This window comes from Rousettus aegyptiacus, unplaced genomic scaffold, assembly GCF_014176215.1.
Source record: "Rousettus aegyptiacus isolate mRouAeg1 unplaced genomic scaffold, mRouAeg1.p scaffold_m13_p_5, whole genome shotgun sequence".
Classification (NCBI taxonomy): domain Eukaryota; kingdom Metazoa; phylum Chordata; class Mammalia; order Chiroptera; family Pteropodidae; genus Rousettus; species Rousettus aegyptiacus.
The window spans coordinates 68,966,321-68,991,180 of record NW_023416308.1 but is presented as its reverse complement, the minus strand read 5'-3'; the positions used below and the strand labels follow the sequence as shown (position 1 = coordinate 68,991,180).

General features: G+C 35.6%; 1 protein-coding gene across 2 annotated transcripts; it reads left to right on the top strand.

Moving 5' to 3' along the window:
* Positions 1-133: 133 nt before the first annotated feature.
* On the top strand, positions 134-22,922 carry PCF11 (PCF11 cleavage and polyadenylation factor subunit). Of its 2 annotated transcripts, none has more exons than XM_016160341.2 (16): positions 134-647; positions 4,317-4,442; positions 6,288-6,476; positions 6,828-7,022; positions 7,946-9,063; positions 9,432-9,612; positions 9,717-9,807; positions 10,733-12,294; positions 14,070-14,169; positions 16,667-16,786; positions 17,313-17,418; positions 19,082-19,265; positions 19,758-19,913; positions 20,311-20,403; positions 20,919-20,954; positions 21,807-22,922. In XM_016160341.2, the coding sequence occupies exons 1-16, from the start codon at positions 456-458 to the stop codon at positions 22,020-22,022; spliced, it is 4,665 nt and encodes a 1,554-aa protein (XP_016015827.1). In that variant the 5' UTR covers positions 134-455; the 3' UTR covers positions 22,023-22,922. The 2 variants fall into 2 exon arrangements, with proteins under 2 accessions (XP_016015827.1, XP_016015825.1); XM_016160339.2 differs by having other exon boundaries at positions 9,717-10,200.
* Positions 22,923-24,860: the final 1,938 nt, after the last annotated feature.

Genomic DNA, 24,860 nt, shown 5'->3' with positions numbered 1-24,860 from the left:
GGGGCCCCGAGAAGAAGGCGGTGCCAGGCTGTCCTGCGGAAGAGCCGGAGGAGGGGCTTGTGACGTTAGCGGGGAGCCAATCACGCCTGTTTTTTTCCAACGGCCCCGCCCTTTTACCGCACATTTCCCCTCCCCTAGCTCATTTCGCACGACGCAGCGGTTGGGAACACAGACATTTTCGGAGCTGGAGCCGCCACTGCCGCCGCCATTTTGTGTCTGTGGAGAAAGAAGCTTCTGTGGCGGCTGGAAGTGGCCGGAGATCACCCGTGAGACGGCGGCGTTTCATACCCGAGGTCCCCCCTGTGTCGTCCCCCAACCCCCCTCCGCGGTCAGCATGTGGTGAAGCCGGAGCCGCGGGAGACCCGGGGAGAGGAAGAGGAGTCGGAAGGGAGGCGGGGTATCGAGAGCGACTTCAGCTTCAGCTGCGGCGGACCTCGGAGGGGGGCCGCGGCGCAATGTCAGAGCAGACGCCGGCCGAGGCCGGTACTGCGGGGGCCCGGGAGGACGCCTGTCGGGATTATCAGTCATCACTCGAAGACCTGACCTTCAATAGCAAACCGCACATCAATATGCTGACCATTCTAGCCGAGGAGAACCTGCCCTTCGCCAAGGAGATCGTCTCTCTCATCGAGGCCCAAACCGCCAAGGTTTTTATACACCCCGCAGCCTCCTATTCTTCTAATACTCCCTGATTTTAGTGTCAGCCTCATCCCAGGTCTCGCTTCCATCCAAAGGGGGACAGTGTTCCTCCTCTCCAACCTCCCCTCCCCCTCCTGCCCAACTCTGGCTCGGTCTTTGGCCCAGGCTTCGAGCGTGGGCCTCTCTTGGGGGGAGGGAGTGGGGAGGATGAAGGGTGGAGTCCCACTTCCGCTTACCAACTCCGTATTTAGGCCACCGCATTGTATATCCCGACACACACGCTTTGAATAGAGCCCTTTGGGGAGGGGGGGACTTAAAGGCAGTTGTGTGGGGAAGTAAGAGTTAATACCTTTTAATCCCCCAGGAAGGTGGGGAGTGGTTCTTCTCCTATTTTCCCCCCAGTACCCTTTTGGGTAATTGTGCTTTGTGGGTTGGAAGGAGGTGAAGGGGGACCTGGGAGCGAGCTGTTGGTGGGTGGGAATAGGGAATTGGCCCCGAGTGGAGCAGCCGCTTGTTAGGAGCCCAACATGGCGCCTGAAAAGCACATGATGCAAAAGGGAAGAGAGAAGAATCCATTCCCTGCCAGCCAGGCAGCTGCTCACACCCGTCAGCCCCATTTTGGGGTGGGGGCGGCTAGACATAACTTTTATTCTCCTGTCGGAGTGTCTTAATTTGTCCCAAAATACGGGAAATTGGGATCGAGGGTGGGGTTTTGGGGGGAGGGGGAGGAGATCTTATCCAACCTGTAGGTGGAGAACTGGCCCACTGGGTAACAAGTACTTGTAGTTTTTTTTTGAAAAGTTCAGTCCCTCCTCTTCCTTTTCTCTTTTTTCCTCCCCTGATAGTGAAGACTTGCTTCTCTTCACCCCTTGACAGAAGTGGTCCTCTGCCACCCTGTATTTCCCTGTAGTCCTCCTCTTCTATGGATTCATGTGGGAGTGATATGTCACTTAAAGTTACTGTTAAACTTAGTTATCATAATAAGTTTTAATAGCTTCCCAGCACTACGTTTTAAGTAATTTTTCAAGCTTGTACTTACGGTTTAGTTTTTTCTAGTTGTTAGTGATGAAATGATCAGGATGAGCCTCCGTTTAGCAGAGTGAACCCCTTTTAAAAGGCCACTTTTAACAACAACCACCGATATATTGTTTAGAGGCGGTTTCTGTCTAGTGTAAAACTGAGTGGTCTGACTCTAATAAATGGTTTTGAAATGTGTGACTGGTATTATAAAATTTGTGAATAAAACATATAAAATATGTATTTGTCTTTTTTATTTACCTTTGTAAGGTGTAGAATCTGCTTCCAAGACTTATTTTTATCTACGTGGTTGTGTGTTTTAAACAAAAGTCTTTAAGTGACTTGGGTTCATTCTTTAGGTTCCATCCACTCTTGGGTAAATCTGTTCACAAGATACACGGTTTCAGGTGGTCCTTTCATACCTTAATTTAAAGATTTAAAGAGTATAAAACGTAAAGTTTTTTTTTTAAGGGCTCAACAAATTTGTCATGCTCAGTCTGACAGCTAAAATACAAGTCTTCATTCTCCTTTTCCTGTAAATGTCTGAAACAGCTATAGTTATTTTTTTAAAGTATGAGACTTAAAAAGGAAGCATTCCTCATACTCAACATCCTTTTTGTTGATATCACAAACATGTTGGACATGGAAACTTAGTTTTTGCCCTGTTGAAGTCTTGACATTGAATGACTTTTTTTAAAAAACAAAACCACTTGGGTTTTAAAGAAATAACATTGATTTTTTAAAAATCTACCTACTATTTGGGGGATAACTAATATTTCACAGAGCTAATATTAATTTAGCAGCTCAGGTTGTCACTCAAAAGTTTCTTTGCTGGGTTTTAAATCGATCCAGAAGACCTTCGAGAAGTGAAAAGTAAATGCTGAATATAGTGACCACATTAAAACTTGTATTTGTGTATGGCTACACAGAGTGGTGAAAATAGATGGACTATTTGCTGATAAAAGACAGCTGAAATTTTTTTTGGCACATGCTTCCTGGTTATTTTTGTAAGCCAGATTGAGGAAAAGATGTAAAAGTCACTGGGGAAAATACCTTAATCAGGGTTGGGATTGAGGGTGTTGGGGGAGGGGGCGATTTTCTGTCATCTGATAGCAAACTGGCTTGGTTTTGTGTTTCTGGAGGTGAATGTTTGTGTCCTTTATTCTCTAGCATCTCAGCATTACTAAACTTAAGGATTCACACTTAATTTGGCTCCTCCCATGAGGCAGTAGTAGCAGAAAAAAAATACATATAGGGCTTCACTTGTACAATAAAATTAGCATACCGAACAGATTTTGGTTTTAAAGAGAGCCTGTTATCTTCATAAGTACAACAATGACTAAAATGGTATAAAACATGACATGGTAAGATAAAGACACAGCAATAAAGCATTTGACGTGTTGATACTTAATAGTTTACTCACATGCAGTGGCCTTGTGAACTCTTATTAGATAGTACTGTAAAAAATTTTTTCATACAAGGTTATTCAAAGGTTTCCTTAGCCAACTTGGTTGTAGTAAAGGTGTTATCAGAAGTAAGAGCACTTCCACACACTTGTATGGGCAATTGGTTTTGTGAAATATGGCATTGTGTGCTGCAGAACTGTTAGCCTACCCTAGCTACAGGTAGCTATGGGTGTTGTTCAGGGTTAAGATTCCTATACACATGGGCTGGGTAAATGGGGATAATTTTTTGTTTTTGTTTTTAAATCATGGTTGCTCCTGTAGAGTCGGATTTAACACTTAGTTTATATGGTGTGTCTTAATGCTCCTCAGCAAGTCTGTGAACCTGCTGATGCTTTCTGAAAACTTGCTGTGCCTTCTAAAAGCCAGTGATGGGTAGGCATTGCAGTCGAACTGGGGCAACATTGCCTTGCTTTGGAAAGGGCCACCTCTATCGGCATCACCACACTGGCTTTGCACAAATTTAGAACCCCTGGTTTGTGCATGTCAGAGGAAAAATATTTCGACGACGAGTCCATGCTGTGAAGAAAATCTTCAGGACAAACCCTGGTTTCCAGAATCAAGTTCAACCTGATTTACATGACTCAGCGGCTGGCTGCTCCATCCAGTTTTTCTTGTATCAGCAGTAACAACTTGCACCTTCCTGCATGTTCACGTGCAAGTTTAAAGTGTTTTTTGCCATTAACTTCATATGTGAAGTATACTTAATTTCTTTATTCATTGGATTATAGAGAAGTAATCCTAATGATTTTACAGGTAACAAACGCTTCATAGTCTTTAACATATAAAATATGCCTGTGGAAGTTAGATTCTGTTAGAAGTCTGAAAACTTAACATTGAGTCTAGGCACACCATTGTAAATAATGTGAGTCACAAGGCTTATACTTGGATTACAGAAAATAACTCCTCCCCCCTCTTCACTTTTTGGTCACTTAAAACGGGTCTTTACATTATGAACCTGAAATGCTATTAAATGAATACTAGAGATTAAGGTTTTTCTTAATGGTGATTATGAGCTTATTTTCTATGCTCAAAGATCATTGTGTAAGAGGTGAGAACTTAAACACTTAAAAGTTTCATTAAAGTTAATATTTAAAAGTATCAACAAAAATAGAGGTCTCTATTATAGGTTTAAAAACTCAAAAGTAATTGGTGGCAATTCGTTAATACTAAACTTCTCAGTTTCTTTTTATTCAGGCTCCTTCCTCAGAGAAGCTTCCTGTTATGTACCTTATGGATTCTATCGTGAAAAACGTTGGACGAGAGTATCTCACTGCCTTTACTAAAAATCTAGTTGCAACATTTATTTGTGTGTTTGAAAAGGTATATATGCATTTAGAAACATTTGAATTTTTAAGAAATGTGTTCCTGATTAAATAAATACTTGCCTTTGTGTTGGGTTTTCTTGGGTGGTAAAATGTTTTATTATCTTGGACATTTATCAAGTACCATGCTAAAGTTATTTAATGTTTTATGTTATAATTTTCAATGCAGAATCTTAAGTTTTTACATTATCCATTCAAAAAGAGATGAATTTGCTTTTAGAATTATTTTTTTTCTTGAGTTTATTTATTTGTTTGAAGATGTGTTCCGTCACTAGAATGTGGGCAAAAAGATCTGAAGCTATCAAGAGTACTTCAAATTTCATTGTTTAGGTTTCTGGTGTTAGGATGTTGGCGATTCATATCTGAAAAAAAAAAGCATAATCCTTCAGTGTGTCTCAACCTGTGATTGATGCCTGAAACTTGATGTTTTTGTGGAAATGTTTTCTCTTGTTACTTTGTTCAAGTATGTTTTATATTTTATATGAATATGTGAATGGTGGACCAGTTAATATGTCTTAGATTATTTTGGAAGTACTTTTTACTTCCCCTCCCCACTTAAGTATTTAGAAGAAAGGCTTGTTCAGTTTCTGTACCTAGAGACTGTACATTTCTTCCATAACATTGTATCGGGTAGTTTGGTAAATACAATATTACATTGAGGAAGACAAGGGATTTGCTGAAGTAATTATCTTTCTGTCAGGCTTTATCTTTCACACTGAGCAAAATGGCATTTATAAGATATTTAGGTTTAAAGATTGTTTCCTAACATAAAAAGTTGCTAGTTCTTATATTTTAGTAGATGTATGGTGTATCTGGTGAAGTCAGATTTCGAGAATTGGGATTATTTTGAAAACTATTCAGTATTAGATTTTACTTGTTTCTTAGAAAATGTGTAGTTGCTACTTTTTTCTTTAAGTTCTTATGAAAGAAAAAATAAGTATCCAGAAGTAATTTGGAAAGCTGTATTTCAGTTTATATGAAGGAGCTTGTTAATAGCGTATTGTAGACCTTGGTTAAATACTGCGAGCCTAAAGCTGCTTGCTCTTAAGACGTTAACTTTGCGTGATAGAGGTTGGGGATCTAAACCAACCTCGATTTCAGTTTTAGTATGTTCAGATTCATTTGGGTGTTTGCCGGAATGTCCTTACTGAATCTGATTGGGCCTCAACACTACAGTTGATGAAAATGACCTCGTAGTAAATAATTTTTAACTAAAAACTTGAATATAGTCAGGGCTTTATTATTCTAAAGTTAAATTCCTATTCAGTTTTCCTAAATACTCTAATGGCTGGTTTTAAAGATATGCCCATCAGAAGCGTAAGCAGATAAGTTACATAAAACCAAGCTCACGAGTGGATAAGATTTAATAAATTTCAGTTTTTAAGGTGCCCTCCACACTCCAACCACATTGATTAGTGAGATAGTTTTGTTTTAATTTTAACTTTGTACTACAATGCAAATGAGTTTAAAAATCTATGCTATGAGGTATACTGTGTTCTAGTTTTATAATTTTGTCCACAGTAAGAGTGGCATTAGGAATGCTATGTGAAGCCTTAAAATTTGGGACTTGACATTTTGTACTTTTATAATATAAAGAGTTATCTAATTGTTTGCTTTCATGAAGGCTAGATGATAATTACTGGTTTTTAAAATTTTTTTTTGAGGGAGAAATTTTACATTTGCAAACCAAATATCTTGAATAAATTATTGCTATTTATATATTTAGAATGAGTAGTATGTGTGCTGATTGTGAAGTAGAGCAGAGATTGATTTAGCTTTATTCTTAATATTTAAAACATTCTATAGTAACTTAACAAGCCATAGAATTATTCTGTTGTTCTAGGTGGATGAAAATACTAGAAAAAGTTTATTTAAGTTACGTTCTACATGGGATGAAATATTCCCATTGAAGAAACTTTATGCCCTGGATGTCAGAGTCAATTCGTTAGATCCTGCTTGGCCTATTAAACCTCTACCCCCCAATGTGAACACATCTAGCATCCATGTGAATCCTAAATTTTTAAATAAATCGGTAAGTTTTTACATGAATGGTATATATAACTGATACTTTAACTGTCAAATTTTGACTTCTCTAAACTTTCTTGCTAGAATGTCAAGAACACCCTGTGCTAAAACTGTTTTAAGAAAACTTTCCCCCCTCCACAGTGCATTTAAAAATAGTCATTTAGGTGTTATATAATTACTTATTTTGATTTGAAATTCCTGAAAATTTTTTGTGATTTTTAGACATGATTGGCTATTTAAAATTATGGATGGTATTAAGTGGCTGATAATTTTAGCTGCTGTGTGTGCGTGTGTGTGTGTGTGTGTGTGTGTGTGTGTGTGTGTAAACATTTTTTTAACAAATTATTTTCTCTTATAGCCCGAAGAGCCTTCAACACCTGGTACAGTGGTCAGTTCTCCTAGCATCTCCACTCCTCCAATTGTTCCTGATATACAAAAGAATCTTACTCAAGAACAACTAATAAGACAGCAGTTACTGGCAAAACAAAAACAATTGTTAGAACTTCAGCAGAAAAAGCTGGAGCTTGAACTAGAGCAAGCTAAGGCACAACTGGTAAGTAGAGAAAATTTGCATTTTAAATATTTTAAACCTGTCTTCTAATAGAGAAGTAATTATTTCACGTTTAAATTAACATTTACTTTTATTAAGTGTACTTTTTCCACTTTTGCACAGTATGGTGTATGTATTAGTGCAAATTTTTATATTATTGTAAAACTAATATCCTATACAGTATTTTCTTTCAAATACATTTCTATGGGATTGCTGTCTTTTAAGATAGCACCTTAGTTTTGTTAACAGTTATATCAAGCACGTGGACTTAATACCACTCTAATATGATGGTAGGTCTGTTGTGGCAAGTGGTTTTGCAGAGTCTTTAATCCTTTATGCGCTTAAGTTTCCTGAGAAGAAATCAGGTTTCTAGATGCCTATAAAAGAAAAGCCAAAATTAAGGAGCCTAGGGAGATTACATATTTATATGCATGAATAACTTAGTACTAAGTTATTTTACATGGCATTGAACTTGAGAGTGAGGAGGTATAGGAAGTAGAGTTTTGTACATTCATTATCAGTGCCACTTTCAGAGACTGAATTTTATGGCAGAATTTAGCTGAAACAACTGACTTGTGCAGCTGGAGTGCGGTGATTTTTTTTTTTTTTTTTTTTTATAAGCAGTTTCTTAGTAATCTGGCTCAGAATCCTGAATGATTGGGAAGAGGGAGGATTTTTTTTTTCATTCTGCCTAGAGATTATATTATAAAAGCCCCAAGTAAAGGACTGAGAAATAACAGGCCACATAAATCCATGAACTTTGTCTTTTTACTTTAATCTCCACTTAAACATAAGTATGCAATGTAAATACAGTATTGAATAAATGGATTTATTGAATAAAGCATTATTTTCTTTAGGTTTTAATTTCTTGATGGATAAAATGCATATTTTACAGTATTAACATGAACATTTATTTTGTATTTCAGGCAGTTTCTCTTAGTGTTCAGCAGGAAACATCCAACCTAGGTCCTGGATCTGCACCATCCAAATTACATGTCTCACAAATTCCGCCTATGGTAGTTAAAGCTCCCCATCAGGTTCCTGTGCAACCAGAGAAGAGCCGGCCAGGTCCATCCTTACAAATTCAAGATTTGAAAGGAACTAACCGGGATCCCCGTCTTAATAGGATGAGTCAACATTCTTCTCATGGAAAAGATCAAGGTCACAGAAAAGAATTTTTAATGAACACATTGAACCAATCTGATATTAAGACAAGTAAAACTATACTCTCTGAAAAACTAAATTCATCCAAACAAGAAAAAAGTAAATCAGGTGAAAAAATAACCAAGAAGGAACTTGACCAATTAGACTCTAAATCTAAATCTAAATCTAAATCACCATCACCTTTGAAAAACAAATTATCCCACACAAAAGACTTGAAAAATCAGGAATCTGAAAGCACACGGGTGTCTGATATGAGCAAGAGAGATCCAAGATTAAAAAAACATCTTCAAGATAAGACTGATAGCAAAGATGATGATATAAAGGAGAAGAGAAAAACTGCAGATAAAAAGGATAAAGATGAACATATGAAATCATCTGAACACAGACTGGTTGGAAGTAGAAATAAAATCATTAATGGCATTGTACAAAAACAGGATGCGATAACTGAAGAACCAGAAAAACAGGGCACAAAACCAGGGAGATCTAGTACTAGAAAGCGATCAAGATCACGATCACCCAAGTCTCGGTCACCAATTATTCATTCTCCAAAGAGAAGAGATAGGCGGTCACCCAAACGAAGGCAAAGGAGTATGTCTCCAACCTTGACACCCAAAGCTGGAAAGATTCGCCAATCAGGAGTTAAGCAGTCACATATGGAAGAATTTCCGCCACCTTCCAGGGAAGAAAGAAATGCTAAGAGAAGTACTAAACAGGATATTCGAGATCCAAGGCGAATAAAAAAGACTGAAGAGGAGCGACCACAAGAAACTGCAAGTCAGCATTCTATGAAATCAGGCACTGAACCAAAGGAGAATGTAGAAAATTGGCAAAGTTCCAAGTCTACCAAAAGGTGGAAATCTGGTTGGGAAGAAAGTAAAAGGTAGGGTGTTCACATTTTTTAATCAACAAAAAATTAGATAATGTTTATTGGGTGCCATAATTAGTACTTTATTTTTTCATTTAATTCTTAAAAGCCCATGGGTTAAATACCATTATTCTATTTTATAGATCAGTTACTGAAGTTTAGAAAGGTTAACTAATCTACCTAAGGCTGCACATCCAGGACATGCAAGAATTAGAATTTATATGTGATTTTCCTGACTTCAGATCTTGTGCTCTTAATCATTTAATTAACTTTTATGATTACATATATTCATTTTAACTAGATCCTTTGAAAAGGGTTCTTAAATATGGTCCTAAGTATTTTAAAAAATTTTACAAAGTAACATATTGCTTTTATGGTTTCAGCTTACAACAGGGTGATGAACATAGCAAATCTCCTCATCTAAGGCATAGGGAAAGCTGGTCAAGCACTAAAGGAATCTTGTCACCTCGAGCCCCAAAGCAGCAGCATCGATTAAGTGTAGATGCCAATCTTCAGATTCCTAAAGAGTTAACTCTTGCAAGCAAGAGAGAATTACTTCAAAAGGTAGTTACCATGATCCCATGTAATCATCATTCTCCTTTGTCTTAAGTGTTTTTGTTAGTACTTTATATTTAAAATATTTGATTTCCTTTTATCACCCCATGCAGACGAGTGAACGTTTAGCATCTGGTGAAATTACACAGGATGAGTTCCTTGTTGTTGTGCATCAAATTCGACAGCTATTTCAGTATCAAGAAGGTAAACATAGATGCAATGTACGGGATAGTCCTACAGAAGAAAATAAAGGTGGATTAAAAAAGAAACCTCTCTTATCTGATGCTGAATTAACCTACTATGAACATAAAGCAAAACTGAAAAGGACACAGGTTCAGCATTCATTTCCAAGACTTGATCTCTTAGATCCTGATATTTTTGACTACCCTTTGACTGATGCCTTGTTGTCTGGAATAGAATGTGAGCCATCCAAAAGTAAACATGCAAGTAGGAATAGTGGAGCACAGTTTGACAGAAAAGAACAATTTAGTGAAAGAGCAAGACGTCTTTCTCCTATATCTGGGAGTCGTACTTATGCTGAGAATCTTTCACCCCATGAGGGCCGGAGAAGACATGACGAGCAAGTCTCTGCTAAAGGTAGAAAGTTAAATCAGATTATGCCTATTGAATCACACAAAGGTGAAGGGAAAATGAACAGGCTAAGTGGGGATGGATTTTTGTGACTGTTCAGACTACCTTTTTTTGTTTTGTTTTGATTTATTTTTTCCCTCAGGGAAGGGAAGAGAACTAATGTTTATATGACCAACTATGTATGAGGTACTTTACTAGGTTTTTTATATATGTAATCTGATTTAATCCTCACAATCCAATGATATATATATTATCCCAATTTTACAGATAGGAAACAAGACCAGAGAGGTTAAATAACTTGCTCTCATAGTCAAATAGTAAGTTGACAGAGTGGGGATTTTTTTCACCCAGGTGTGTCTGACTCTAGAGGGCATCCTCTTAACTTGCTGCTTGATGCTGTCCTTTTATTTCCCTCAAATAAAGTGAGATAGTTACAAATATATTTGGATACACATTTACATGAATAGAGAAAGATTTTAAGATAATTTGATATAAATTCAGATTCAGGGAAAATAAATTTATTTTTTCTTTTTAAAAGGTGTACGAGAAGAGCAGAGATCACCATTCAATGATCGTTTTCCACTTAAGCGACCTAGATATGAAGATACAGATAAACCATTTGTAGATGGTCCAGCATCACGATTCGCAGGCCTCGATACAAATCAGCGACTTACAGCTTTAGCCGAAGATAGACCATTATTTGATGGACCTAGTAGGCCATCAGTAACAAGAGATGGCCCAACCAAGATGATTTTTGAAGGACCTAATAAATTAAGCCCTAGAATTGATGGACCTCCTACACCAGGTTCTCTTCGGTTTGATGGGTCATCTGGACAAATGGGAGGAGGTGGCCCTTTGAGATTTGAAGGACCACAAGGTCAGCTAGGAGGTGGGTGTCCTTTGAGATTTGAAGGTCCTCCAGGACCAGTAGGGACACCTCTGCGGTTTGAGGGGCCAATTGGGCAAGCAGGAGGAGGAAGTTTTCGGTTTGAAGGTTCTCCTGGTCTGAGGTTTGAGGGATCTGCAGGTGGTCTACGATTTGAAGGACCAGGGGGGCAGCCTGTGGGTGGCCTCAGGTTTGAGGGACATCGAGGTCAACCTGTGGGTGGTCTAAGGTTTGAGGGACCTCATGGTCAGCCTGTGGGTGGACTTAGATTTGATAATCCCCGAGGTCAGCCTGTAGGTGGACTTAGATTTGAGGGGGGTCATGGCCCATCAGGGGCTGCAATTAGGTTTGATGGACCTCATGGTCAGCCAGCAGGTGGGATCAGATTTGAGGGCCCTTTGCTACAGCAGGGAGTTGGAATGAGGTTTGAAGGCCCCCATGGTCAGTCAGTAGCAGGTCTGAGGTTTGAAGGGCAACATAATCATCTTGGTGGGAACCTTAGGTTTGAGGGTCCACATGGTCAACCAGGGGTCGGGATCAGGTTTGAAGGACCATTAGTCCAACAAGGAGGTGGAATGAGATTTGAGGGTCCTGTACCAGGAGGTGGCATGAGAATTGAAGGGCCTCTGGGTCAAGGTGGTCCAAGATTTGAAGGTTGTCATGCTTTAAGGTTTGATGGGCAGCCAGGTCAGCCATCACTCTTGCCAAGATTTGATGGATTACATGGTCAGCCGGGTCCTAGGTTTGAAAGAACTGGTCAGCCAGGACCACAGAGGTTTGATGGACCACCTGGACAGCAGGTTCAACCAAGATTTGATGGTGTGCCTCAAAGATTTGATGGTCCACAACACCAGCAAGCTTCAAGGTTTGATATTCCTCTTGGCCTTCAAGGTGCACGATTTGACAATCATCCTTCACAAAGGCTTGACTCAGTTTCTTTCAATCAGACTGGTCCATTTAATGATCCACCTGGCAATGCTTTTAATGCCCCATCCCAAGGACTGCAGTTCCAAAGACATGAACAAATATTTGATTCACCTCAAGGACCAAATTTTAATGGGCCACATGGCCCTGGAAACCAGAGTTTCTCAAATCCCCTTAACAGAGCTTCTGGACACTATTTTGATGAAAAGAATCTTCAGAGTTCTCAATTTGGAAACTTTGGCAATTTACCTGCTCCAATAACAGTAGGAAATATTCAGGCATCTCAACAGGTAAGTGTGGTTTAGTTATTCTAAAATAATTTTATATGGAGATGTATGAACCATTTTTAATGTTTCTAGGATTTGTGAAAGGTTTTCATGAGATAGTTTTTTCTGTAGATCGGAAAGTTTTTAACATTCCAAAATCCCACATATTAGGGAAGTGGGAAGAGAGTCTTGGGGCTGAAATTTGCAGTTTAAATCCAAAATCGATTTTAGCTCTTCCAGGATCTAGAGAAATCTCAATTTTTTCTCCCTCTCCCCCGTGCACGCGTGTGTGCGCTTTCTCTTTTCATTCACTCATACACACACACACACTTTTGGTTTTTAAAGAGTAATTTTAGGTTCACAGCAAAATTGAGCTGTAAGATACAGAGGTTTCCCATGTACTTCTTGCCTTCACACATGGATAGCCTCCCCATTGTGTTTTTGTTTTTGTTTTGGCTTCAAAGCTAGTAAAGTACTATAGGTTTCCTTAGTCTGAGTTAAATAGTAAAATCGAATTGTCCATGCTTATATGGTCTGTGGTTCTTTTTCTTCCTGTGTACTTCTCTCACCACCTTTCCAGTCATTCCAGTCAAATAGAATTGTTTGATACTAATGTCAACACAGCAAACTTGCAACTTGCCTCCTAGATGCATTTGTTACATCACCTAAACATGTACAGTTACCTGTTGGTATTCTTTTGTACTTGTTCTGCATGCATTTTAAAATGCATATTGAAATAATTTTAAAGCAATGTGCTTATAACTTATGATTAATTCAGTTGATATTTATTTAATGACTACCGCTTGCCTGCTGAAATTTTGGGCTAATTTACTGTTTTTCCAGGTGCTGACACTTTCTTACTAGGACGAGTTCATTTTGTACTAGTAATATTGCATGGAAGAAAATATAAGAAGGATTTCTAAAAGCGTGTTATAAGCATTGTTAATATTGTCTTTTCTTGATGTCCAATAGTTTGAAAAAACAATTGTCCTGTCTAGTTAGATTTACTCTATTATCTGTTCTTAAAAGAAATGATACTGTTATTGACAGATAACTATGATGGGACTTCACTTAGTAGGATTTTTATTAAGTGTACATATCACTGAAAGTTCATTTGGATACTGAACAAGGCTTATAGGTGGATATTTGTTTACATAGCAGCAACATGTAGAAGTCTTATCTCACTGCAGTACAAATAACAGTATTTGTATGCCTGTACAGTACTTGTTTCACGACTATTTTATTTTTCAACATTCCCTTGATGCCTTTTAATAGTCTACTTGGTAAACTGAAATATGGCCAAGCAGGATGATCACAAAGGAGTTCAGATTGCTTATTAAAACAGGCTTTTGATATCTGTGATCAGGTTAGGAGTACTGGTCCCATCTTTGCTGCTCACTAGCCATTATGACTCTGTATAGGTCACATCTCTGAATGTCAGTTTTTCTGTTTGTTAGATAAGGGAAAACACCAGCAAGGTGAAGTGTTTGTGTAAGGTCACACAGTTGTTGGCTACTGTAAGTTTGCATGTTATCTTAAATTTTTCAAACAAGCTTCACATCCGTTTTTAGTTGTTTTACAATGCTATGAAACAGATAAGGGAAGGTATTATTGTTCCTTTTTGTAGAAAACCTAGAAGTGAAGAGACCCAGTCGAGTTACACTACTAAATCTTTTATTATCATAGAAACCAGGCCTTATGATATCTTGATATCTATGAATATTCTTATGTGATTAGAATGTTAAAATCTTACTTAAAATATGGAAGGGATGTTCTTAAAACTAAAATTTTTCTTAAAGGTTCTGACTGGCGTTGCTCAGCCAGTACCATTTGGCCAAGGACAACAATTTTTACCAGTTCATCCACAAAATCCAGGAGCGTTTGTTCAGAATCCTTCAGGTATGTACTTTCTGAATTGTATGTTTTTTCAAAAGACAAATAATTATTGTGTTGTTGAATATCTACCTGTCAATTTTAGAAAATGACAGTTTTGAGAGTCATATGAGATTTAGGGAAACTTAATCTGGGTAGAATATTTTGTTCTCTGAGTTTGTTTACCTTTTCGATGTGTGTTCACATTGATCCTATTTACAACAAAAGATGGTTAGCCAGGACCAGTAGACCATAAAAAAGAGGGAGAGCCAAACCTATTGGGTAGAAGTTGGAGGGTGAGGAGGTAAGAGTGTGACACTTGTGTTGAAATGAAATAAATGACAAAGCTCAGAAATCTCAAATTTTGATATTTCGAGTTTTCGTGTGTATGTGTGTGATGATCCAGTAAACAATAAATACTGAGGACATAGCCTTATGAAGTTTATTCATTCATATTTCTTTATGGGCAAATAATAATTGTACCCAACATGTAAAAGAGTAGGAAAAAACTTTTGTGATTACCTAGCCTGGTCCCCTGATAAGTGTCTTTGTTACTCTGGGGTGAGACAGAACAGTATTAGGGGTACAATAACTATTGGATGCAAGGGCTTTAATAAATGAATTTGAGTTTTAGTATGTGGAAAATGAGAAGTATATAAATTATGGTGATTTATGAAATAACAGAAAAGTTAATGTATCAAGAACTAGCTCAACTAACTCATGGCAGTACTGGCTTTCTTTCTGAATCTTCAGAAACATGCTCTGTCCAAAACTTCCAAAATGTAACTGGAGAAGTCCTAGTTAAGGTCTGGTTTATGCAATAGTTCTTAAACTGTGTCATCGTAAGGAATTTATTCAATTAATTTGAAAACTTTTTGGTTTTAATTTCTAGGTTACAATTAGGATTAATATTTTTTAATGTTTTTGTCATTGTTGTCATTGTAATGAAAAGGGAAGGAAAGAATTTGGGATCTAAAGTTAGACCAGGCTTAGAAGCTCCATCTGTTGCTTTATTGGTGGGCAAGATATAAGCAGTATACTTTCTGGGCTTCAGTTTCTTCCTCCGTAGTCAGTATTTGCCTGGGAGTTTTTTTTTGTTTGTTTGTTTGTTTTAAAGAGAAATGAGATAGTATATGCAAAAGTACTTTGGAACTTGTAAAACGTGATATTAATATATTGTCCTTTAGGATTTAGTTTTTCTTGTTGAGTAGGGAATTTGTTGTTTTGGGGTTGGTGGCGTGAGATAGTGTGCAAAAATGGCAAATTTTCTTTTTTTATACACATCAGTGCCTAGTATTCATTTAATCCTCATAGTAACCTTAGAGAAGAACAATTTCTTTCCGTAGTTAAAGGAAACTGAGGCATAGATAAGCAAGTTGATCATGTTATACGACTGGAATGTGGAATTTCTAGTTAGAATCCAAGGAGTTTGGTTTCATAGTTCATGCTTTTGATTATTAAACTTGGCTGTCTGAAGACATGTGAATAGCTAGACATATAAATATAAATAGACATAAATTGTTAGCTAATTGTAATGAAATGTAAATGTTAAACTTGTGTGTGAAACCCTATCATAATTGACTTTTGAGGTTCATTTATTCATATATTCAGACATTTCAACAGACGTTAATTAGCCTCCTGTGTCTAAGAAGCTATACTAAGTATAAAGAGTATGTAGTGATAAGGGCAGGATTCTGTGTATTGTGGATGCAAATTGAATTTGTGCCATGAAGAGGAATTTTTAGTGGTTTACAACTTTTCCTAGAGGTGTAGTGAGTGTGATGCATAATAGCGACATGCAAATACATTGAAATATTATTTTTATGGTTCGGTTAAAGAATTATAATAAGATTAGTGCTTAGCAAAATACGTAATTGGATTGATTCTTCACTAGTGAGCTTAAGGAGAAGATTGTGATCCTTGTTTCATTTATTCAAGTTATTGAAGCTTTAGTAAGCCTCACACCTGTTGAGCAATACCCTGAGCTGCTTTGCAAGGTCAATAATTCAGCAAAGGTCAAAGGGGCAGGTATACGCTGAGCCACATGGCTCATCCCTCTGCATTAGTTCCTCTGGGTAGTTATGGGTTGGAGGGAGGGCAGGAGAACTTCCACTTAGGCCTTGGGTATTTTTTTTTCCTAGAAATATATCTGTACTAAGAGATGGTGATCTACTTCATCTATACAAAACTACCTTTCCCAATACCGTTAGAAGATGAGGAATAGAAAATTAGAAAAGTGGAAAGTTGGAACTAGAGGTGGTGTGCTGCATTGAATAGAAGGGATTATGAGTAAAAAATATCAGTGTTTTCAGTATTTATCCTAAAATGTAGTTTTAAGAGGTGATGATTTGCTTACCTAAATGAAAATTTTATTTTAAGAGCTTTTGAGATAATTTAGACTCATCCTTAATAAGAGTTTGTAAAATTTATTGATAGGACATCTTGAAGAAAACTATGAAAAATGCTCAATATAACTTGTATCTTTAAGTTCTACTTTCATTTTAAGAGTGTTATTTTTTTAAAGGAGCCCTTCCTAAGGCATATCCTGATAATCATCTCAGTCAGGTGGATGTAAATGAATTATTTTCAAAACTGCTAAAAACAGGAATTCTTAAATTGTCCCAACCTGATTCAGCTACAACACGTAAGTATGTTTCCATACTTAATCTACACAAAGCTCCATTAAGTTACAAAGATGTAGGATATGATAAAATGATGTAAGTTATGATAAAAGTTCTTTTGATAATTGAATTCTTAGGTAGACTCTTATTTTTTTGAAATCTAATCATTAGTTTGTAATGAAATTCTTTTTAAATTTTCTAAGTTGGAATTAGTACTTTTATAATGGACTTTGTTTCAGTTGACTAATATTCCTGCAGGTATCATGTGCAGACTTTTTACTAGTTATTCTATATTAATTTAGCTTTTTAAAATAGTTTGAATATTGATGAAGTACATTTTTTGAAAATTGGCTTTTAAGATATCAGACCTATCACTTATTAAAATAAAGAATTGTATTAGGTTTCTTGGCCAGTAAATGTAAGATTAGAAGCACTGAATAGACAAGATGGGGTGGGGTTCTCCACATGCTTATAATACTAGAGTATTCCCCCATGAAGAATACATGGCAAATTGTATTGAGCAAGTCGTATGTTTCTTTTCAATTGAAGAAGTAAATGAAGTTGCTGCTCAGCCTTCCCCTGAAGAGGAGGAAGATCAAAATGAAGATCAAGATGTTCCAGATCTTACCAATTTTACAATTGAAGAATTGAAACAGTATGTAATCTGATTTTCTTTCTAATTTTCTAAGATTAAAGGGACAGTGACTTTTAACTAACACTGGACATTTTTATTAGTGCTATTCATTTTTACCCCTAACTATTTTTAAATTTTTGGAAGCCTATTTTTTTTAAAATGTTATAATATATACATAATATAAACTTTAGGAAGCCTGTTTTTAAATTTCCTTTTAAAATATGTCTGCTGCATAAGTGTTTTGGTACAGCACATACAGGGAGTTTAAATATTAGGTATTGATAATCACTTGTCTTCCTTTTTATCTTCATTTTCTCTTATTATTTTTTCTTAATTGATATGCTTTTGGAGTTAAGAAAATTAGATTTTTGTAGTCTAGTATTTAGAATTTAAAAATACCTATTTTCACTTGATAAGTAATGCATGTTCATTGTGTAAAATTAGAAAATACAATCAAGAAAATAAAATTACCTACAATTCCTACTTAATTGATAGCCACTGTAAACATTTAGTACATATCTTCATAATGTTCTCCTGCCTCTATTGCTTATAAAAAAACATTTAAAGCTGCTTTATGGATTCATTATATCCTTATGAGTACTTTAATAGAAAATAGAACAGCTAATATTTTTCACCCTTTTAAAATTTTTTTTTCCCCCAAAGCAATGCTTTCTTTCATATAGTTAAAGCTTTCTAATGAAAGTGTTACGGTGATAAAGATGGCATCCCTTTCTCCTAGTATTACTCTTCACCCAGTGGCGACCATTTTTGAACTCATTTTCTCTGGCTGCTGGCATTTCCTTCTGTTTTTCACAAGATAAATATTTTTTTCTGATGTATCACGTTTCTTGGTTTATCATGTTCAGAAGTCTTTTGACTTTCTGAAAGTGAAGATTATGCTAGGTCTGTTGTTCTACCAACTCTCCCCATCTATTTTTATAACCATTTTTCATTAAATTATTCAGTATTAATATTATGACTAAATCGTTTGCTGGTATACAAAGTACTAGTGTACTTACTGTCTTTTGCTTTATTCTATTTAAAAAGCTATGTTCAAATTAAATACTGCCTTGTTTACTTACATGGCCTTTATACAATTTCTTTCTGAATAGGGAGCCCAGAATTTTTTTAAAAATGTTTATTGCTAACCTCAGCTTCCTATTAGTCTTCTAATTTTTCTTTATAGTCCTTAAAATTATTATTTCTTCTATATCTCTTTCACTGTTCTTTAGACCAGGGTGGGACAGTTGAGTTACTCAGAGTTCCAAAGATCTACAGAGGTGAAATCTAATTATGTTATCATATCTACCCGCTGTAGCCACCTTGATATTGACACTAGTCTAGGAAAAGGTAAATTAATTGCCTTTTTAGTTAGTGAATGGTCATTTTTAGCTAGAAGGACATAAGTAACTGGACCAGGTCTGTCAGTAAGAAGATAGATTTTGTGTTCCAAAATTTAGTAAAGTTAAGGAAAAGAGGATCAGTGCTACACTATTAGAGACTAATATTGAGATTTAGGTATTGATAGGCAGCTCTTGGCTGAAACATTAGTCACATAATAATGGCTTCACCATTATTAAAATGTAGAAAAATAAAGTATAATTTTATTACTGCCTTTTTTTTTTAAGTCCATTAAACCATGTTATAACTAAATATTGTTTCTTTTTTTTTCTTTTCAAAATAGACGTTATGATAGTGTTATAAATCGACTTTACACTGGTATTCAGTGTTACTCTTGTGGAATGAGGTTTACAACATCACAAACCGATGTATATGCAGATCATTTGGACTGGCATTATCGGCAAAATAGAACTGAAAAAGATGTTAGCAGAAAAGTCACTCATAGACGTTGGTACTACAGTTTAACAGTACGTAATCCATTTGCCTCTGAAATCTCAGCCTTTAAATTATAGCATTCTAAAAGTTTGTTAGTTTAAATAATTGCCGAGAGCTAACTTGTGAATTTTTTGAATAAAATTGGACCTTAGAAAATACATTTTAATAGTATGTTTATGCTTTTTGCTGATTAGAGTAGGACACAGGTTTCTTCTAGGTCTAAAATTCCAAGTTGCTGTGACTGAATTTTTAAGAAAAAATTACACATGAAATCTGTCTTGTTTAAATTAGTTAAGTAATTTTAAAGGTAATGGAAAATTAATGTTAAGATCTTAATTGTTAATTAGTTGCTTTAAGTTGTCTATTAGTTATGGGGCTCAAAGAGAAGGGGATAGTTTTAAATAATAAAGCATGTTGTAGAAGAATGTACCTTTACCTTTAAATGGCGTTATATTGAAGATACACAGTAAGTAAAAGTTTAGAAACAAATGAAGATGTTCTTCTTAAATCAACTTCTTTTTAAGGACTGGATAGAATTTGAGGAAATAGCTGATCTGGAAGAACGTGCAAAAAGCCAGTTTTTTGAAAAGGTGCATGAAGAAGTTGTGCTCAAAACTCAGGAGGCTGCTAAAGAAAAGGAGTTCCAAAGTGTACCTGCGGGGCCAGCTGGAGCAGTTGAAGTAAGAGAAAAATGTTTAATTTTCTATCTCTGGTCATATCTTTCACTTCTTTAAGTAAATAATCATAAACACATCACTTTATTTACATCCTTCTTACACTGATTTTAAGATTTCTTGTAAGCTTTACTTTTCAGTTGTACTCTATCCTCTGGCTTTGGGTTTTATAACTATTTAGTTACATAATATCAATGACTGACAGCAATGAAATGTTAACTATTTTTGCAGGGAAGAATGCAGAATCCTTAGAATGTGTGTATCTGTATTATGTATTTAATTTTAACCTTTCAGAAAACTCTTAAATTCCTTCCTCTACTTAACAAAATGTTTATATAATTTTTACTTAATGGAATTATATGTGTCTTATTAGTAAATTTCATTTTATGTGATTCTATTTTAGAGTTGTGAAATCTGTCAAGAACAATTTGAACAATACTGGGATGAAGAAGAGGAAGAATGGCATTTAAAAAATGCTATTAGAGTAGATGGAAAGGTAATTTTTAGTTCTTTATAAGAAAGTTTTAAGATTAGTTTTTTTCCACTACTTTGAAAGAGAGATGTTTTTGATTATTGGTTTTAATAAAAAAAGATATTGCTAAGATACTGGAATTTAGAGTGAGTATTTGACTTGGAAGGGATCTTAGCAATTCTATTTTTTATATAAGAAATTGCATAACTAGTTAATGATAAACCCAGGACTAAGTCATCTGAAGGTACTCTTTTTTTTCTGCCCATTCACACTATTGTGAATTTATATTTTATCATCAAAACTGTTGTTATTACCTTGGTGACATACCATGTTATCTACTTAAATATAGAAAGCCAAGTTTAAAGAGAAATCAAGATGAAAAATTTGTTTTTATCCAGTTTTGTGACCAAATAATTTTTGTTTCCTTTCTAAAGATAGCTATCTTCTGGTTTAAATTAGAAAAGAAAATCTTATTAGAATAGTGATTAGAAATGAATATGCATGTGAATACCTACTTAATTTTTTTCTTTTGGCTTCAGATTTATCATCCATCATGTTATGAAGATTATCAAAATGTAAGTTCTTGGTGACTGTTCTTATTCACATTAATAAATTTTGTTATTTTTTTTTTCAGCATCAGCAGTATTTTAATACTGGGATATTTTTGAGATACTGGGCTGTTTTTGTGTTTGGATGTAACATTTAGGTTGTTCTCTATTTAGTACTGCTAGATTGATAGAATCTGATTTAAATTTTCAAATTATTGTGTAATTCCTTGCATTCTATTTACTTGAATCTTAATGTCTTTTATTATAGCACTAATCCTAGAGAAATGTGAGGAAAACTGAAAGAGAAGGTTCATGATGGGAATAGGTTTCTAGAGTGAAAGGGGAACATTTACTGCTTTTTTTCTTACATACTCCATATATAGAAGTAATTTTTTTAAATTACACATGAAATTTGAAAAGACATCAGTCTTGCACTTAGAACAGTAGAACACTTTGCCTTTCAAAGAATATTTGTTCCACAGGTTCAAGAGGCAGTTTGGTAAATCTACTTAGGGAATCAAAAGACAAGACTTTCTAGGATGTTTTGAGTGTTTGTGGGGATTTTTTAAAATCTTCGGAGTATTTGAAATTAAGATAGTCACAAAGATCCCAGGATATATGTATGGGTTACCATAATCAATTTCTTTTGGCCTTTATTTGGTTACTGCTTTTCTGAGCTTACTTTATTGTTGTGTATATACTAAGTGCTTAGTATACATTTTGCTACTTGTCTGCCTTTATGGCATGTGTTGTGGAGAAGTAGGTATTTCAGTTGCATTTAGTATGTGTATGTTTCTTTCCCCATCCGAGGGTCTTATGTCATTTACTGTGATACTTTTGAACTTTAATCAGTACTTAATAGGGCTTTTCATTTCGTAGACATCTTCATTTGATTGTACACCATCTCCCAGCAAGACACCAGTTGAAAACCCCTTGAACATTATGTTGAACATTGTCAAAAACGAATTGCAGGAACCCTGTGAAAGTCCTAAAGTTAAGGAAGAACAAATTGATACTCCACCAGCTTGTACAGAGGAAAGCATAGCAACATCCACTGAAATTAAAACAGAAAATGATACAGTTGAGTCAGTTTAAATAAAGTGAGAAAGGTATGTTTTTCTTTTTAAAAAAGCTGCTGTTGGATCTAGAAGGTGAAGAATTTTTTATGTATATATAGACATATATCTATATTAAATTGTCTAGCTGAGGCAGGGCCTTCAGCTATCATTTGGTTAATAAATACATTTTAGTATTTGCATATCCTACTGCCTGCACAGTTTCAGGTGCTTGTTGTGTGAAAGTTCTGTAGATGTGTGCAAATTTAACAAAATGAAATTGTAAGTGTAAAAATGTACGATTTTTCACTTGTGGAACTGTAAATTATAAATAAAAATATTTTTGCTATCCATGGAGTGTAATATTTATGCACACCATCAAATACAGTGTTTCTGTACTTTTTATTGGGTGAAAATGGAATTAAACAGCAACCTCGACATTAAGGTTTTTTTCTAGTAATCTCCCATGATTAAAGAAGCGAAGTCTGAAGTTAGTTTTATCTTTCAAAAGGGGGTTATGAGAGATCGCTGTAGGACTTTCCTCAAATAGAAAAGCCAGATTTGAAAAAAAATTTTTAAATAAACTAGGACATATTTGCATATATATTTATCTCTCTCTCTCCAGCTATAGAGAACCATCCAGATGTCCATTTTTGAAAAGTATCTAATGAAGCAACTTTTATTCTTGAACTTGGACACTGATGGCATCAAACGATTAACAAATATATTTAAGTACTAAAGGTGATTTTTTTTTTAATGACATTTTTCAAATTTGTCATGATTTAATACAGATGAACATATTTCTATTTTAAGTTACAGGGGAATCTGTAAGTTCATTTGAGACATGGTTAACTTTTTTCATTTGTTGGTTTTGACTGAATTAGATGGATACCATGAGATGTTAATATTCATACATGTAATAAATAGAATGATGAAGAAACTTCTAGTTTGTCTTTTTATTTCTTGCATGACTTTAGATTGTGACTTTTCTTATTTCTTTCATCACCTGTTCTTTAAAACATCGTGGCACCTGCTATGAGCCAGGCACTCTGAGATGCGTGATTAACGTTTTTTGCCATATTTTGGAGATAAACATGATGAGTCAGTTTGTTGAGTACTTCTATGTGGTTAGGCATTGGCAAACTTTTTACATGTATTTCCTCTAGCCCTACATGGTAGATGGTGAAATTTACAGGTGAAATTAAATCACTCATTAGAAAGTTGTAGAATAAGAACATAAACTTGGCTTTGCTTCATTTTAGTCTATATCTCTACAATTTTAAAAAAGTACCCTAAGATTAATGCTAGGATAGAAATGGGTACACCAAACTACCTGGGGATAGGTTAAGCAAGATAGAGGTGTGATATATTTCTTAGATGATAAATAGAAGTGGAGTCCACGTTGGTGGGAAGGGTATCTGAACAGCAAATGTAAAGGCTTGAAAATACTTCATGTGTTTTGAAAAATTAATTTTTATATGGTTAAAATCCAGTTACTCTATAGTTTTCTTGGTTATACTAAAGAGTACAATACTGGTGACTATGGGAGCCCCTAGACATTTTGAAAAGAATATCCTATTATCCTATTATCTGCAGCTAACGTTGGATTTTTTAAGTGAATAAAATTTTAAATTATCAAATGCTACGGAGAGGTCCAGTAAGAAAATGGGTTAAATGTTCAACGGATTTGAGAGTTAAACACATAATGTGGTAGCTAAACTTTTGAACGCACATGGAAGAAGTGCTGGGGTCCATATCCAAAAACTGTAGAAAACATTTCCTGCTGTGACTTTTTTGGCAGAAGACAAACATAAGGTGACATTCAAACCTACCAATATACCAAGAGTATCGAGGAAGATGGCCAAGGACAGGTGCCTGAGGAACATTTGGACTCAGGTGGGAAGGTTGAGAAGGCACTACTGTAAAATACAACCAAGAGTGGAAGAAATTTCAAATGAGTAGTCAACAAAGTTTAAAAAATATGAGAAAATTGAGCAACATCTATTGACTGAAGTTTTGGTCATGAGTACCTACACCAGTTGCAATGCGTTGTGTGGGTGATTGATTGATAGGTAACAACAGTAAGCTACTCTGAAAAAGTTTAACTGGAGAGATTTTCTTGTAGAACGAGATAGAAGTTAGCATGTAGTTAAAAGCTCACTGGGGGGAGGCTGAAGAGATGTGACTGATGTTTGAGCTGGGCAGACCATCAATAGCACAATAATAATTAGCTGTAGTAGAATGGATGAGGGACAGTACTGAGATGGTCACAGGTATTGGATCTGGAATCTAGGATTCAATCTTTAGTTTTTCTTTACAATAGGGCCCTAGATGTCATCTGATTTGATAGAGGTCTGGCTCTCAAATTTGGCTATCCATTAGAATCACTTTAAATGTTAACAGATTCCTTATTTCTGGACAGTCTCAGTAGCTTTTGGGAGACACTTCTAACATTTAAGATGCTCCATAGTTAAACTTGAAACTGTCAATTATATTTAAAAGTTCTATATTTGATTCTGAGTAGCCCAAACTCATAACTGATCTAGAAATCAGAAACACTGAATTTTAGCCTCAAAAGATGGAAAGGAGTTAACATACGGCACTGAGAACTAGAACTAGTAATCTATACTGGAAAGTATGGCAGGGAAAGCTGAAGGAGGCCTTAGAGAAGATGGGACATTGGCTTTTTGAGGTAAGAGTTTGTGAGGATAAAATGAATATTCCATTTCCTGAAAGCTACAAATTTCATTGTTTATACCCTTTACAATGTCCTGAGTTAAACATACTTAAAACTTCCAACGTTCATGTTCTGGACAATACTAGAATCTGTTATTCAACTGAAAATAAGATTTTAGGGAGAAAAATAAGGGCCTAATTA

Coding starts and splice junctions, on each gene's coding strand:
- PCF11 (XM_016160339.2), top strand. CDS start 456: ATGTCAGAGCAGACGCCGGCCGAGGCCGGTACTGCGGGGGCCCGGGAG. Junction 648..4,316: donor TCGAGGCCCAAACCGCCAAG/GTTTTTATACAC, acceptor CTTTTTATTCAG/GCTCCTTCCTCAGAGAAGCT. Junction 20,404..20,918: donor CTATTAGAGTAGATGGAAAG/GTAATTTTTAGT, acceptor TTTTGGCTTCAG/ATTTATCATCCATCATGTTA.